Source organism: Pempheris klunzingeri, chromosome 16, assembly GCF_042242105.1.
Source record: "Pempheris klunzingeri isolate RE-2024b chromosome 16, fPemKlu1.hap1, whole genome shotgun sequence".
In the NCBI taxonomy this organism is placed as follows: Eukaryota; Metazoa; Chordata; class Actinopteri; order Acropomatiformes; family Pempheridae; genus Pempheris; species Pempheris klunzingeri.
This window is the reverse complement of record NC_092027.1, coordinates 22,356,632-22,374,902: the sequence shown is the minus strand read 5'-3', so window position 1 is coordinate 22,374,902 and position 18,271 is coordinate 22,356,632. Positions and strand designations below refer to the sequence as shown.

The window sequence follows — 18,271 nt, the reverse complement described above, 5'->3', positions numbered from 1 at the left end:
TTATTCTGGTCACAGGTCACAGGTAAAGTACTCGCAGCGCTGGGCTCATGACCGGACCCAGAGGGGCCGGTCAGAGGAGCCCCCTCTGGTGTATGTGTCCCTCTGGTGTGTCCTGTCGTGCGTCACAGATAGCACGTTCCTGTAGTGATGTTATGGTAATCTAACAGTTGGATGTTGGTTGCAAGGCGTGTATCTATAATCAAACTTCAGAATATATTTTGCACAACAAAAGCACTACAATCAAGGTCTGTCTGTACATTCTGTCTATCTGTCTGCACAAAACAATACAGGAGAAGCCACGCCTGTGGAGGTCAGATTGACATATTCTGTTCACTCTCATGAGGAGAGAGTAACTTTATTTGAGAAGGCCTGAAACATTCTATGGTCATATTAAATTCTAACTCAACACTACTACTACTACAAAAATGTTTGTTTGTGTGACCCTTCCTATAGATGCTAAAAGACATGTCAACTCAAATTCACAATGTTATACATGAGTGATAGAACACAAGGATCTAAAGTGAACTCTGACCCGCTGGTCTACGTCAGCAGTTCTTTTATTGTCTGATCAACAGTTTCTTTTGCTGTTAGCTGCGTTAGCTAGTTACCTGCTCGACTACAATGCTGACATATCGTAAAAATAATAATGCAGGTGGTTTTTCTGGTTTTTGATGAAAAACCTACGGAGGACCTGAAGATATTTCTCCATAAAACAAGCTCAAGTAAAATAGATTAAGCTACTGAACTATAGTAATTAGCACAAATGTAATTCCACTCTGGAATTAATGATTCATGGGCGAATATTTAACATCCTAATTTGCTACTGCAGATTAAACCCGTGTTCCCCCACCTTGGATGTAATCTCCTTGGTTTCCTGTACCGGTGATGGCCTACCACCACGGCTCTCTCTGCTAAATTTAGCGCCTGCGTGCCTTTCTTAGTGGCCTCAGTTTCAAAGCGAAAGGTGCACAGAAAAGTAAGAGTGAACAATGCTTTCAGTGTGTGCGCCTGGAAATAAGAGAGCAGCGTGTATCAATTTCTTGCCCATTCAAGGATATCACTTACTGTAAAACTATATCCCGTCATGGGACACTGATTAGGCGCTGAAGTACTTTTCACTGTTGTCCAAACTGTGTCCAAAGCTGTGAGGAGTGCATACAAGGAGTAATGTAATGCTCTATATAAAATATCTGTCTGAGGAAAAATCGTGTAAGGAAGAAAATCAGACGGCTGCCAGTTGAGAGGAGATCACACACACACACACACACACACACACACGATTAACTGTACTTAGATTATTCCAAACTTCAGACAAAAGCTCCATCTTCAGTAATTTCTGTCTGCTTTTTCACTGAGGTCAAATCTCCCACAGATATGATGAGAAAAAATATTCCGTACAACTCAAGTTATTATTAAGAAATATGAGGGCCAAGAGAAATGATCACACTAGCTGTATTAATATTTGATCATTGTGAAATCATTTTAATCTCCCTTTGTAATTAAACTTTTGACAGTCATGTAATGGAGATTTGGCAAAAGAAATGTGGAAAATAACACATAACTATTTAATTAGTTCCCGAACTCATTAGAGAATTTCTGCATATACATTGCTTATAAATGTGATGGTTCATATCAGAATGATATGGTGGGTCATTCCAAACAGAACAAAGAAACATATTCTGTTTTGATCTCCTTTATTTGACAACCTCGAATAGTCAAGCTAAATGATAACAATCAATTAATAGTAAAAAAAAAAAGAAAAGAGACGACAATAGACGAATGCATATGCAGTAACCAGCTTAATGATCTCTTTTTCCTCCTCCTCAGCTTAGAGTCTTGTTGCAGTTTCCGTGGGGACAACCTGTCACAGGGCAACAGGAAAAGAAATGGAGTGTATTCAACAAACACAAAATAGAGCTGTTAGTTTTCCCTCCCCTGCGGAGTCGAGTTCATGGTCAAACCATTTTCTTTCGGTAAGCATTTAGAAACTGCAGGCCTGAGAGTTGTCCCGCTGTGTATCTATGAGCTCAGATCACGGCATTTTCCACATACCAGTTATGACATTTTACATTTTCAGCCGATGCCTTCATCCTGAGCGACTCAACTTAGAGTGCAACAGTAGAATAAGCTTCCGCTCCCCAGATCACAAGCATCCAAAAATAAGGAGCGCAAAGGTTTTGGAATCTTAGTGGCCTTGAAATATTCATGTGAGCATAGAAGGATCATGCAAGCGCAAAGTGGAAGAAAGAGGAAGGAAAAGAAATAAAAGAAGAGCTAAGGAGGGATAGAAGGGATTTTTCCCCTCATAGGCGGCATATCATCCGTGCAGCTGGCCTAAGCAGCTCTGTTAAGGCAGTACAGAGTCACTCTTTCCTCTTCAGGGCCATCTGAGACTCATTAGGACCTCCCTCGTAACTGCAAAACTCGTCATGGTCCGCTCCCTGAGCAGCAAGACTGGAGTCTTTTTTGGCATCGGGTTGGTATCAAGATGTCTGACCTCTGCTTAATCAAGACATTTTCTTTTTAGATGTTAAGTCTTGTTTTACTTTGCTTTTCATGTCACTCACTCCCCGGCAGCTATTCTCTGCAGTGGGTCAAAGTCAAGCACACAAGCAGGGTTAACTTGTATTTTGTTTGGAGCAATTATGGATTCTTTACAATGCATTACACAGACGATGCTCTTATCTATAATGGGACTCCTGTGTTTATGTAGCAAGGTGCACTGAGAGTGTGAGCAGGCAAATTAAACTTAACAGTAGCTAGTGTCATTGGGACTAAGTGGCCATTATTTTAAGGGTTAGTTTGTCAGCAATTTCTGACAGTCATTTGAAAACCCTGACGAATAGAGTCATCTGCAGTTTATTAGCCCAAACGAGCCTGCTCCATGACATTAGATGTCCTTTTTCTTTTTTTCTAAACGGCTGAAACATTTTCTACTGCATTTTAGTAGGAAGTAAAGAAACGAGACACGCCAAGCCACTTTGGATTCATTCAGATGATATTTAAAACAAGATTTGGTGATTTCGTAATTCAAATCTAAAAATGCCAGTTTATTCTTTCATCCATAACAAAACATTTTTTTACCTACATCTTGACTACAATGAAAAACAATGTTATTGTCTGTCATACATGTTATACTACACTGATGGGTGAAACTGTATCTTCTGATACAGCGCTCCTAACCACTATAAGCCTAACTACCTTATTGAACTTTTTATATCTTAACAGCAACTCATCATTGCCTGCTAACTAAAGGTTAAAGTGAATAATCAATCTCTGATGATCAGCTGTCACTGCTGTAGATTGAAAAATAAGTTGGTTTACACTGTCGGCACAATGCCATGCTAATTTGCAGTTGTGTTTCTCAGTCTGTGGATAGCAGGATGTTGGGCTCAGCCCACTGGCACTGAGCTGAAATGTTTGCAACCTCTTGTTTTACCAGTGAATGATGCTGTGAATCATATGTTTGTCTCTGAGGACTTAACGTAGTTCCACATTCATGTTTTGTTAAGAAATACAAAAAACAACTTGGAATGGATTCGATTGAATTGGATACATGGGCAGATTCAGGCGCACACATCTACTGTGTGATCATGTACTCAGCTGCTGCGCCTATTAATCCCAGATACAAAACTGTCAGATAATCTGTGGTAATAAAACAACAGAGGATGTATTTGTAAAGCTGATCCAGAGTGTCTTTGCCAGCCCCTCGCAGCTGATGCCAAACAATGTCTCTGCATCTCTGCGATGAGTGTACCTCTGCTGGAGAACATCAAGTGCTTTATTTCATTTGCAATATTGATCTTTTTCCTTCTTGAGTTGCTTGATGCTCACAACCATGAAAAGATGACAAACTACAATCTAATTGATTTGGCTCAGTTAGGAACAGAGGTTGACTGAGCTTATTATGATCAGAGGACAAGCGACGCTGAGAGGCAACGTATTTGCTCAACACCATGTTGGAAAATGTTAGAAAATACTATGTATGAGTTAGTATAATAACCACTTGTGCACCCTTTAATGCTTCCCTAATGCTCTCTGACTTACTGTGGAAATTAATTTCTGTATTTACCAGAATGTGCGACGCGGTGTGTGTAGATCCAAAGCAGCTGCGAATGCTTTTAAGAGCCACTTATACACTTTCAAGCATTTGTCTGCAGTTTTAATTGACAGACGAGGAGTAATTGAAATAAAAAATGAAAGTGGTCTGGTCATTATCAGTTATGATGATTCAGTGTATTTTGATAATGCAGCCTGAGATGAGTCCCAGATAACGACGTACATTAAGCTGCACAGTTTTCATTTTCGTCCCCAAATCCCCGCCCCTCAACGCCACCAGCCCCCCCCCCCCCCCCTTCACTGCATAATGACAGTTTTATGGCAAACTTCATTAGGCAAAGGGATGTCGAACCGATAAACATCAGCTCATGTCAATTGTGGGATAAAGTGGTCTGGCGGTGGTCTTTTCATGCTGAGATCCACGAGGAAAAAGGTTCAGCGTCGAGGCTGTTGTGTGACCAGATAGATCATTTATTGCTAATTGATAAATGACTCATCTTTTCAGCTCTATCCTTTTCTTTCCCTCCCTATTCAATCAGACATACATCCACTGGGACCTGGTGTTTTGTTGAACACAGTGGTGTGCAGATGGCCTAATGAAGAGAAAACTGAAGAAGTATATCCAATGGGCAGCAGATCAAGGCCGAGTCCTCCCAGGCCATCAGTAGAATATATTCTTAATATGATGCATTCAGTACGTGCATTTCCATGTGCCGTGTGTTTTGATGCACATTTTCAATTTCGGCAGAGGTGGAACAGTCGATGTATCGATAACAGCCAAATGCTACAAAGTGCAATGGAAGCAGATGTTGTGCTCTTTTAATTATTTGATCTGATCTGTGCATCTGAGAACATGATATTCACATAGTAGTAGAGGATGAAAACGTATATTAATTTGCATGTTCTTTTGCTGATTTTTGCACAATATTTAGATGAAAACATTTGCCAGTGAAGTGTCCATCCAATTGAAGCTGTATTGCTGAAAGAATTCTGATTATTTAACAAGATGGACTTTTTAGTCACACCCACCAGTGCAGCATGACATCACCACCCTAGGTTTTCATCCTTTAGGTCTGACGAACATGGTGAATGCATTTCCTCCAATTAAGGCTGTGCAAGGCCGGCATTTTTAATTAATTTTAATTCGAAAGGTGCATTGTTTACATCTATGCTTACTGTGCCACCAGTGTTCTTCTTCACTGCCTTTGCTGCATTTCTTGACATATTACTGCAACCGGTGGTTCACTGGCGTAGTGTGACTCCACCGTAAAATGCATCGGGTCGCAAAGCAAATAGAAGCATTGCCTGATAGTGCTACCAGTGGTCACAAAAGAACACAGGGAATCTTCATAGCAAATACCTCAATAGTAACACAACACTTGTTCCAGTGCAAAGTTTGGCTTCATCCTGCTGTTTCAGGAAACTTCAGTGCGGTTTGATGTTTTCTAATGTATTGTGTTAAATATGAATATTTGATGATGAGAAATATTTTGAATTATGAATGGAGGAATAGTATTAACCTATAAAGGATGTTTGAGGATCAAACCCATTCCATATTCAGCAATTTTTTAGGCCACGGTTTTCAATGTTATATAGATTTGCTCTGCAACTGTATATAGCATAGTCAGCAAGTTATACAATGTGTCTAATATCATATTCATAAGTACACTCAACGGTTCTGTCGTGAATTGATGTGATGGCAAGGTCACTAAGACAGCTCAATCACAAGATCAAAGTTTTCTTCATGATCACCAGCAGTTGTGTTCTCTGGGAAATTTGCATTAATGGACATTGTGTTATATTTGTTTGTTGACAGCTCAGCAGTAGCCAAAAAGTCTACTTCATCAAAGAGTAACACTGAGATGCCTGCTGCGTCTGCCTCTGTGGCCAGTGAAAATATACATGCTAATGCATTTAAAGGAGTATGATGACAGAACACAGTCAGATTGTCAAGCAAGCAACCAAATTATGGATTTAATGAATGGATTACACGTGGATTAAATGTGTTGTCTGCTCGCCAACTTTTCTTTTCTTGGTCCTTCACCTAGTTTTTTTTTTTTTTTTAAATCCCTGTTAAACCACATGTGACCTCAAGTAATGCCACAGACACCAAGTAAAACTCCGGAAACTTGCAAGATGCTTGCCGTTGATGTCTTAAACTTTTAAACCTCCATCTATTACACTTTTGCTATTTAATGCAGCTGCTCATGATTTCATGGATGAGGGCAAATTTGTAAAGCAAAATCCTCTGGCAGGTTGAGAACTCTTTGATAATCTCCTTGCAAGCAAGTCTTTAAATGAACAGGTGCCAAGATAAGAGTGCCCTGCAACTATCTTAATGATAAGCAAACAACACGGGCCTCAAGTACGCTGAATGCTGTCACACGAGGTAGAAGCCTGTAGCGATTCTGGCATCCGTGAGGCGAGTTGAACCTTGCAAAACAAGCTTTTGCACTTTGCAAAACCCCACCACCCAAGGGGATCTTCAGGGATCTTTAATGTTCTTACAAAACCATTTTAAATTTGTCACTCGCCCCGAGGGTGACTGGAGCATTCCTTAAGATCCCATGATTTCTGCAGTGAAAATGTTCCTTTGTATTTGTCTAGTGCTCTAGCCATTACCTCTGAGTTTGGCAGATTAAGATCATATGGGTTTGACTTCCACAGAGATCCACAGAATGGAGTCCCTGACTGGCTGGATATATTTATGATGCTTCACAGGCCGGATACTGAAATGAAAGAGGCACCACTCGAGGGGCTCTCTGTCTTAATCCGTGGACATTATCTCTACACTGTAAGCGGGTCTTGGCTCGTTACCTCGCAGTAGAGAGCCAGGCTGGCAGGGTTGCAGGAAGAGAGGCAGAAAAGGAAGGGGAAGGAGGGAGGGCCTTGCCCGGCCGCCGAGAATGTAATCTCCAGATTAGGGGGCGAGACGAATTCCTGCTGCCAGCCTGACCTTGTCAAGGCAATGGAGGAGCCAGAGTGAAATTGAGATTTCAGGACAGGAGCGGGTCGAGGCATTTTTTTTTTTCTTTTCTTTTTTTTTTTTTTTTTTTTGAGCGTTAGTGTTTCTCTTTCAAGGGTCACAGCCTTGACACCATGATTCACGCTAAATGTGTGTGGTCACACTGGTAGAAGACATGAAATGTGTGTGGGGCAAACTGTTTCTGGCACTGACCATACTGCCTGCAACCCTCGGTAGTCAGTCTGCTGAGCTGTCTTAATGGGATGGAGCAACGACATAAAGCATGTCCAAAGCAGCATACTTTGTCCTAATTTACTGAGACTGAGAGATTGAAATGGCAATTCTTTCCTGTCAAGACCGTATGGGTGTAAATATTTAGAAATCAGTGAAGACTTTGTTGCACTCTTTATACCTAGATTTACAAAGGATTTGGATGCTGCCATTGTTATCAATACAACAGTAAAGGAGTCATTAATTACCTGAATCAAAAATTTGGGCTTTGTCACAGAAAATGCTCCTGTGCTAAAATACAGATTAACTGAATCTGTGTATCTGAGATGCCTTTAGCGCCCCTGAAGACTTGGTTGGAATTCTTGGGTTTTTACAAGAAAAAACACAATCTTCCCTTCATAAATTAAACTTAAGTTAATGTACAATCAAACACACTCTCGCTCAATCCAATATTTTTAGGGATTTTGCTATCTACAACAGTCTTAACTGCTTGGTCTGGTATGACCAGTTGATTATTGTGGCTAGTTTTAGCCACTGAACTACACAAGTCCACTGAATTGTTACACTTTGTTTTAATAGTAGACATTATACCATAATGTCACTTGTAATCTGAAAAAAATTAAAAGTTAAAGAAAAAAAATCTGCTTCAAATGTTGCTGAGCATATACATTTGTATGATGTGACATGTATATGATGGGGAAATATCAACACCTTTTTACAACAGAGCCCCGCTTAAAAAAAGCAAGTAGAAAAAAGCAAGTAGAAACTGGCTGAGAAAAAAGGTTTTCCGGGCCCTTAAATGTGCACAGGAAATTTAAATTTGTTGATAAGCTTGCATCTTCAATTTTCTTACATTTTAGTTTGAATATTTCACCTTTCTGAGTGACCTCACTGTCCTTTGATTATGCATGCATATGCATGTTCCAGTGAATAGAAACTCTAAAATGAGAATAATGATGCGACATTCCTGTTTGAGCATTTCATTCATTTGACCCGTAATTGCAAAACAACAAAATAATGAGTTTGTCTGGCGCAGACAGCAGCATACAACATCAGTTGCATAAAGGAAGTGGAGGAAAGCTGCCGATAAACTACCATTGTGCTATTTAGAGATTTATTTTTATTGCCTTGCTGGAGCAGAAGAGAAACTCACTGTCTTCCAATTTTCAGTTCAATTATTTACGCAAGGAAACAAACTGAGTGCTAAGCTTTCCTATGCAGGTGCATCCTGTCTGTGCTGTGTTGAAATGAAGAGCAGTCCAAACACTAATAACCTTCATAAAATACAAATGAAAATGGAGAAATATGTTTTGCTGCTATTTCATGATTAGAAATATGAACAGCAGCTAGAGATGATAAATGTAACTCAACACAACACAATTATACACCATACCATGTAACTTAATTGAAATGTCAACTGTTTCTCCTATTGTTTTACACCAAAGGAATGTCTATGAATAGTGCATAAAGGCGACTTTAAGTCCTGACAGTCCGCAGCTAAAAGGTTTCTGTGAGAATTGTACACTGCCTGGAGCCACCATAGTTAGATAAATACCACAGTTAGATAAGTGCCTGTAGGTTGAGCCACTAACATGAAAAAATGTGGCATGGCATGCTTTTTATGTACAATTAATTCCAAAGCACCAGTTGGTCGCACTAAATTGAAGATATGGGGTCAGGTGGCTGGCCTCGCTCTGAGAGAAAACACTGGGTGAGTTCTCTCTCATTTCCATGCTGTCTTACTCTCATCCACACCTTTTGCTCATAGAATAAAAAGGTGCCATAAATCTACAAGTCTGTACTGAGTTAATTCAAAGTTTGAGACACAAGCTGGTGTCGGAATAGCCTTGGACATCCAAAGCCACTGAGGTCTTGGATAATTAGTGTTTGAGTTATCATATACAGTAAGGAGAATGCACTTCTCATTATACTTGTTAGCTGTGAACTTTTGCTTTCCCAAAGTGGCACCCAGACTGCCTTATTAGAGAACTATTGACCTAATGCTATTTTTCACATTTAAATAAAAGCAGCAGTGGCTCCTCTACTTGGATAATGATGGCAATCAGTTATTGAAAATGAAACAAAGATAATCCAAAGTAAACATTCACTTACACTGCAACATAAAGCAATTCTTCCCTGTAGTGTTGTCCACTAGTAGAGTGGTGTGCATGTGGAATATTTTCTGGCATCCATCGAGCACATGAACATGAACGCCCCTCTTCTAGAACTCTGTTATTGTCATTAAAAGGAATATTTCACATTGTGGGAAGCACGCTCATTACATTTCTTGCCAAGATGTAGAAACCAGCCTCATGGGCGGTATGTATGGAGCTGGAACAAGGAGGCGATTAGCCTAGTTTAGCATAAAGACTGGAAGCTGGGGCAAACGATTTGCACGGAAGCACTGGACTGAGGAATAAACTTTTGATTGCCAAGTAATAGTTACAGTGACATCGTAGTAAGTAGTACTGTATTGGAGGTGTATTTTTGAACTGTGAAGAGAGCCTTGATACTTATTTCCCTTAGTGTCCAGTCTTAATGCTAAGATATGTTAGCTGGCACTTGCTCTGGGTTCATATAAATTGGTTGCGTGTCAGTTATTTGTCTCATTCACAGCTAAACAAGTAGCCACTATTTGCATCCTCTGCCATCAGCTGTAGTTTAGCCTCGGGAAACAGTTATTGTTCATAACCATTATGATATATAATACAATTGAAATCCAAAGCATAGCGGAAAGGGTTTACACAGCTGGGGTTTTCACTTTGAAGATGCTCAGTGTAAATTAGCAGTACATTTTACGCAATAGTATATAGTACGAGAATAGTAATAGCACGACTAATATTGAATATACAGATACAGTTATAGATACAGTTTATGTTTCAGTTTTAGAGTGAAAAGGATTCTCTGCCTCACTCTCTTGAAACACAGACAAAATATCAGTTATATAAAAACAAACACACAAAAATATTTCAATAAGAATCCTGTGTACCTTTTAAAAAAAGTACATGATGAGAATTATTAGAGGTATGCTGCAGAAATACAATAAAATTGTTTTATTGTGCTTGCACTCAGATCAGAATGAGTTATAATACATTCACCACATGTAAAAACACAGTGACACATAAACCTGTTACTGTAGCAGAGTCTGGTAACAGTGCACACCAGACGAGCAGGTACTGTATTTACGACGCATCTCACCCCTCAACATGAAACCAGTGGACTTAATGACCCAATTGCCTCTGTTATCAACTTGATTCTGCAGCACGCAGCTGAAGTCATGCATAATCCCACAAAATCTACCCAGCTTATGAATTTTAAATGGGGAGGCCTAAATCACAGAGCTGCTTTTAAGTGAATCCATTTCTAATAGAAAAGCAGGCAGCTGGGCTGGTGTCCCGCTGTCGAGTGTTGTCACTGAGGCGGACACGTTTTCTGGACTGTAAATATATTTTTAACGTGTGCGAGTTGATATGTATGATTCATGATGAACCCTAAACTCAACCAAAAAGACTCCAGACCCTGGTTAAAAGGGGGACACTGCTAGTGCTCTCTGCTCTCTTTATTACAACTCTGGTATCATTCTGGCACTTTTGTACTCACCAAGCTGATTTCTCTGATGTGGGAATACAAGCCAGCAGCAGTGTTGACTTTTGAAGCTGTGCAAAAAAGCTAAAGGAATTCAGATTTATGAGCCAATATATCTCAACTCAAACCCAAATAGAATGAAGCAATGAAACGTAGAATTTTGAAGATTTTCTTCATTTGAGTTGGTCTCTCTGATCTGTGTGCTCTAGAGGAGCTACTAGCAGTGTATATTGTTGAATATGTATGTACATCCATTTCCCCTTGAAACATGCATTGCATTCCTCCAGTCTGATTGGAATCACGTATGCCATAGAGGAGCCGCAAAGGTGCAACGCATTCAGTGTAATATTTTATTCTTTTGATTTTCCGAGGCTCTAAACTGGTTTGATATAAAGAGGAGCAAAATGTTGCCTGAGCACGTCTCAGTGTTTATAACGGTATATATAACTGCTCTAAATGGCAACACTGGAAGGCCGGGTGAAAAACCTGCTGTTATAGAGCAGGTCCAGATGCGATTTATCGTACAAATGGGGTTAATAGCACACACGCTAAACTGTGTCTCCTCAAAAGCAGTCATGGCGTTGCACTCGGTTGTGTGTGCATGAAAAGCTGTGGAGGCAGGGGGGGGTGAAGGATGAAGGAGAGAATATAAGGGCATTGTTTGCTCACCCTCACACACCCTGCCAATCGCTGCATAGAGCGGGCATGATTGCTGAACTGCTGGTTTTGTACAAAAAAGTAAATACATATCAATAGCTAATATATTGCAAGTAAAAATATAGAGCAAAATAAATAAAATTACAAAAGTTCTGTGTTTGGTGTTTCCAGGCTGTCCAGTTGTCCGACAGCTCATGTATCCTTTAGTCTTCAAGCACTCTCCAGTCTTAGTTATATCGAAACCATTGGAGCCTCAGAAACCAAAGGCACTAAACAGTGTGTGAGATGTGTCGCAAGTATGCAGCTCCTCCAGGACTCAAATGGAAGAAGAATCCAGCTGCCCCTCAAAAAAGAAAACCCAACATGTTTCAGTGCCACCATTATATAGGCCAAGTGGCTCCTCCAGAGCCCAAAGAGTCAAACATAATATTCCTTAAGGAAATCTTCAAAATTTAATGTTGCATTCATTTGGGTCTCAGAGCAGCTGAGACACACTGGCTTTAAAAGCTTTATCAATGCGCTGACTGTCTTTCTTTCTCAACACTGAAGCTGAATGCAAGATCCACATAAAGAAGCCGTTACAAAGGAGACTGAGACTTCTAGTGATATTTTTCAAAGAGTTCCAGGGTTCTAAGGCGCTGATTCACTAAAGATTTGTGTTGTGCCACTCAAACGGCCAAATTAGAGTATCAGGCTTTTCTCGATCTATTTGCAGCCAGAAGAGAGAGGTAACGTGGAACTGGAAGGGAAAACAACAGGCCCATTGTCCTCGTGTCAGTGATGCGTGTTTAAATCTCTTTCTTTTGAACACTTGGTAATGACTCGGAGGTGGAGGTAGTTCTCAGTTCACGTCGGCACATTTTCTCCCTCATAAACAAGTTCTTTTGAGAGAACTGAGGCTAGTTAATTCACACTAGCTGATTCTGTGTTCACAGGGCGAGCTCATTTGAAGCTGCACTTCGGCTGCTTATTACACCTGCCGATTGATTGCTGTGCCCTGTTGGGGTTTATTTGGACATGAAATGCAAAATTTTCTTTTTGGGCAAATCAGAAAAAAACTGAAAAAATGAAAAGAAGCAGAAATGAGATGATTTGCAGTTGAAAGACAATCTCAGTCACAATCTCCCAACACATCAGAGCCTGGATGTTTTGAGGACAACGCCTGGTGGAAGGAGGAAACTCCGTCTTGGCATGTTGCTAGGCGATGCATTAATATTAATGTTGTCTTTTCTCAGAACGTGTGCACTCTCTGCCCCCCTTGGGATAAACCGAAGCTTAAAGATATCTCCATCTCACTGATACTTCTTTTATCCTCGATAAAACTCATATCAAGGGTTTTAATTACATTCTGCAAATGTAATGCTGCGGAGTTTTGTTGAGAAGCCACAACTGCCTTTTTTTGTTTCTAGTTAGCAGGGCTGATATGCTCGGCTCATTTCTGACATATTGTAATTGAAAAATGGGTGTGCGGTATATCTGGTTGTGCGGTGTTTGAACATGTTAGCTTGTTTGATTTGATCGTTTTTCAAATCGAAACAGGGCTTATTTTGCCTGAATGTTATCACCGTCACATCTGATTCTGAACCAGCCCTCAAAAAATCGATATTAAAAAAACGCGAGATGTAAAGCTAAATCATCACAACTGCTTCATTTTAATCTTGTTTTTTTTCCCATTCAAATATCATTTTGAGCTTGAAAAATAAATCTGTGATGGAGTTCGCCCTCTGCCTCACCCTCTCCCCTGCCGGGCTTTTAGCCTGGAGTCTTTGTCATAGCCTCCCCGCACCTCTCAGCTGCCCTCTCTGCAAAACCATTTTGCTGGCACTGAAACACAGATGTTATCCATCTGATTAAACGTTCAAGGTTACATCTCCAAATACATCAAAGTCTGCCTCTGCCATAAGAGGAGACCTGACAGCCAATATTTTTGGTAGCCTGGAGGTGCAAGCTTCAGTGTCCTCCCCATCATTTATTTCGGTGCAAATAAATTTGTATCTTTGCTCCAATTACTAAGTATTATGGTGACTCGGCCAGTAGGTGTGATGAATGGTGCTAAAGGGACGTAGCTAAAAACACTATTGACAGGGTTTGTTTACATGGTCTTACAGGGTTGAGCAAACTACCTGCAGACTACTGCCCCGCAAGATAATAAGTCAAATGAGAGAAAATTGATTAAAACAACCATTAAGGTTAATTGTGTAAGTCAGCTACCATCTACTATCATCATACTATCTTTTTTTAATATAATTACAGATTGGATATATTTGAAAAAGAATGTGATTTTAGGAATTTGTTTCTGTTATTTTATAGACTAGCAGATTAGACTGGATAAAGGAACAGTTCACCATTTTGCTTTCTTTCTGGAGGTGAGATGAAATGATCGATAGCAGCCTCATTCTTGCGTGTCAAAAATAGGCCTGCAGCAAATGCTTGTATTCTTCATTGATAAATCTGTTAGTTAATAAGAAATAAACACAATGTTAGAAAAAGAGATGAGCTGCAAATTCTCACAACTGAGAAATTGGAACTGAAAATGTTTGGCATTTTTACTTGAAAAATGTCTCAATATCAATTTCAGCAACTAATCAAACAATCAGCTGTTTCAGCTCTAGCTAATCCAAAGCTTAAGAAGCACATGGCTTGCCGATCTCAGCAGGGATGATAAGTCAATTGAGAAGCAGGGAGAATTAGCTGGCCTAGCTCTGTCCAATATTTACAATTCTGCCTATTAGTGCCTCTTATGGTCACTAATTAACATAATAGATCTTGTTTAAAGTGTGTAAGAATAAACATGGGAAAATGTTACAAAACGATTTGTAGCTTAAAATGCTGAAATATTCCACTAACCGGAAATGAAGATATTCTTAAACTGCATTCCCACTTTGTCATTTAACATTTCTATGTATATCTGCTGCTTATCAACACCGACTGATTACTTTTCTTCTTCTGTCTTTCTAGAGATCGAAAAAATTCAGAAAGATGAAGGGAAGGAGGAGGAGAAGTTCATCGACGTCGTCATCAACAAGAACATGAAACTGGGCCAGAAAGTTTTAATACCAGTCAAGCAGTTTCCTAAAGTAAGTGGTATAGTCCCACCACCAGAGACTTCTCCAAGAATGTGATGTGCACAGATAGAGAATTTTAGATTGTGTTATTTATAGATAATGAAGCCAACTACAGTAGCTCTGGCTTTGATTTAAATTCCTTACAACAGTCACTTGACACTTTTTGTTGATGCTTTATGTTATTAGATGTAGCATATCTGGAAGACGGCGTGCAGGCAGGGTGTTGGCTGACAGAACTGGGGTAGAACTATATTAGGGATGTTACCTTCTGTCTCAAGGATTGTTTCAGATTTTGGAATGTTACAAATGTGATTCTCACACTCGTCCCTCAAACACACACACCTCTCTATTACACCGACCTTGGTCAATGACGTTTTGATGTCTCAGTATATTAATTTGTCAATGAATATTTATGAATATATGATTCAAAAGAATTATCTCACAGTGGATCTCATTTCCTTGAGTGTGCTGTGGATTTCTTATGATATTTGGCAGATACACCCGATTTTGGGTCTTTTTCCGGTTCTAGAAGTGTTTTTATTTTTATTTTTCATGAAAAGTAATAGCTCGTAGAGTGAGAGTGCGACTGTAAAGCGGCACATATGTCACAAGTACAGAGTCCTAGTCAGTCGGCTTCAGGATGACCTCCACATGAAGCTGTTTTGAGCGATAACACTGTTGCCACATTTGAAAGCTCTTCGGCCTCGCCCGCTTTGAGGAGCCTTCACTGGCAGCAGCATTTATTGGAGCCACAGGGCCGGTGCATGACAGGGACTTCCCGCTGGGAGCTCGATGGGGAGGCTGGTGTAAAAGTGAGAGGGCCGCTCTTAGACGGGGACATCACTCAAGTTTTCACCTCAGCCCTCCGGGGGAAAGGACAGCGGTAACCTGCAGTATGTGGATGGAGAGGACGGCATGAGGAAGCACAGCAGTGGAGTGAGACTCTGAACCAACAAAGCTTCAGGGCTGCGTTTGGGTTCAGCTTCCCCTTTTCAGCTCAGATCCTCTGGAATTGTAATAACGTGCAAAAATGATGCCAACAGTCAGTTTAACAGTCAGCAGTGCACACCAGGTTTTGTATTAGCTCACACCCAGGATTTAATTTAACACTTTGTAGTAGCTTTTGAAGACCAGAGTGCTGTGTCAGCTCTGTGACAAACACATCCTCAGTCAACACTCTGGATTTTGAAATAATTGTCACTGAAAAATCAAAACTTGTGAGTGTGGAGAATTTGTCGGGATGAGAAAAGAGGGAACAGGCACATACATTACGAAGTAGAGACTTTTGAAAATACAGTAATACAACTATGCCCTTAAAGATCCTGTCACACAAGACAAAAAGCGTACAGTCGTGCTAGCCGCCTCGGTGAGGCTGTATGTAGACGCAGTGAAGTGAGTCAGGCCTAATGTCGGCATTCAAACAAGTTTACTTTCCAGCTTTAAAACCAAATATAGCGTACTATATCTTTGCGCATGCTTGTTGCCAAAATCAAAGCTTTCTGGGTGGTTTTGCATTAACTCTGAGAAATAGAGTCCTTATTTCATTACGTTTTTATTGTACCACTCATGATAATGCACAACTCGCACAAAAACATAAAAGCAATTCTCAATAAAAGCACAAGTCTTTTTACACATTCCATGACTGCAAAGGAGCAGGGAGGAGAAAGATCTGAGTTTGTGTCTTACTCGAAACCTGAATAACCAGTAGAAATAGCTGGTCTGTCATTGACAGTTACTAAACCATACATACAGCGCCATGAGAAAAAGAACACATTACCTCACAACTTCATATAGTCTAATTATTCTTTCTTAAACTGAAATATATTTGTACAACCCCCTAAACCACTGCCACAGTTTGATACCAACCAGTGAACACATCTGCTTTGAAGTAGTCCGTTCACACTGATGCTTAGAAATTAAACTTCCTTCTGAGATACTCGTCCTATGAAATAAAATCAAGTTTTGTAAACTCTCTGGTAATACTCCGTACATAACCAATATAATATTCTCACCATGTATTGACTTGCGCTCGGATGTAGAGCTCACTTACATTTTTGGTGAGCGCTGAGGGCTCAGTGTGTACGAATGTTTTGTCGTGTCATCTGGAGGCTGATCAGAGTCTCCTAGGTTCACAGCTAAACAGATTTGCTTTGACAGCTTTGATAAGTAGAGCCACTAATACGCTGTTTAGAGCTCCAACAAGCCACCGAAGGAAGACAAATTCAATTTGTTCCATCTGACAGGTAGCAATGGCAAGAGTGATCGGTCTGACTTGAATGGGTTTTCTCAGGGGCTGTGAGCATCACCTTTTGGCTTCTGGCATTGAAGTGGCACAGACATTTTCCAAATAGTCATTTAGGAGCATGTGCGGAGAGGTTAAATCCATCCTCTGCAAACATAGCTTTTTATCAAAATGAAGCAGCCAAGGACGCCACGCAGCAAGTTCCAGGCTGCTGACTCTCCGTGAGAAAATGGAGCTGGTCTTCAGTGGTGATTTTTAATACCCAACACTGATGAATCTTTACACTTTCTAAGATGCTGGCGAGAGCGATGATGTTATGGTGTTGTATTGTGGAGCTGGTTGTGTAATGGACGGCGTAGCAAATGTCTTTTACAATAATCACCCAAGAGCGCTTCTAGAAAAAGACCCAGATTTAATTGAAACCGTTTCTACAGAAATGGAGAGAGTCTAAGATTTTAGATCATGATTTAAGCAGTGTGACACATAAAGTCACTCCTACTCAGGAACTAAAAATATCCCACCTTTTGAACAAGGATGCACTATCAGCGCTCATCTGTACATTTGCTGGATCTGTGGGCCCTCTCTCAGAAAGCATCTTTTGGCAGAAAGCACCGCAGGCCATTAGCGAGGCGTAAGGAGTCCCACTGGTTTGTTTCCAGTTCAGGCTGTGGCTTTTCTCTGCGCTGGGAGCGGTGATTTATCCTTCTGCTGTCGTTCCTGTCCTGCTGTCCTCAGCACAATCACTGTGCGCTGGCTCTCTGTGAGCACACCTTTTGCCAGGCTCGCCGTATTACACTCAGCAAATGATGAAAAGATCTCAGATGTGCGCGCCCCCCCTCCCACCCCCTCCCTCGGTTACCCTTCCCCCTGCTTCCCCTTCAAGTTAAGTGTGATTAATCATACATCCTTTCTCTACTTGTGTCCGCTGTCTTTCTAATCACCCACATGGCACTTTCTCTTTTTGTTCCAGCTGAATGGTCCACCCATTCAAATTTTTGTTTTTGTATATTTTCACTCAATACCTCTATTTTATATTTAATCTCTATTTTTTTTATATTTTTTTTCATTCAACTAACACCATAACAGAGCAGCAGGCGACAACCTGTGGTTAAACACATCAGCTTTTATTCTGGTGATTACAGATAGCAGCAGCACAATCCTCTCACAGTCTAATGACATGAACCAGTACAGGAGCCCAGGCAGGTTTTTGTAAGTCACATAATCCCCTGTGATAACTAAGGCATTAGCAAAACCCCAAAGCATCAATCACAGTGGGAGTCAGATGGATTTTGATTTGTGATAAACAGCAGGGATTACAGTTATGTGTTCAGTAAGACTCATATACTTGGATGATGGCCCATATGAGGGACGTGTGTGCCTCTGCAAACGTATCGACTGGGTGGTGATGTGGTAAAACGTCTAGATTAAGACTCTGATATTTACAGGCATTAGTCAAACCAATATAAA

The 18,271-nt window shown here is 40.5% G+C and overlaps 1 protein-coding gene across 1 annotated transcript in view; it reads left to right on the top strand.

The window, feature by feature from the left end:
- Nucleotides 1-18,271, top strand: part of khdrbs3 (KH domain containing, RNA binding, signal transduction associated 3) — a 91,621-nt gene that overhangs the window by 25,570 nt on the left and 47,780 nt on the right. Inside the window, exon 2 of the mRNA XM_070846952.1 lies at nt 14,456-14,574. Coding sequence (XP_070703053.1) covers nt 14,456-14,574 — 119 coding nt within the window. The remainder of the gene's footprint in view (nt 1-14,455; nt 14,575-18,271) is intronic.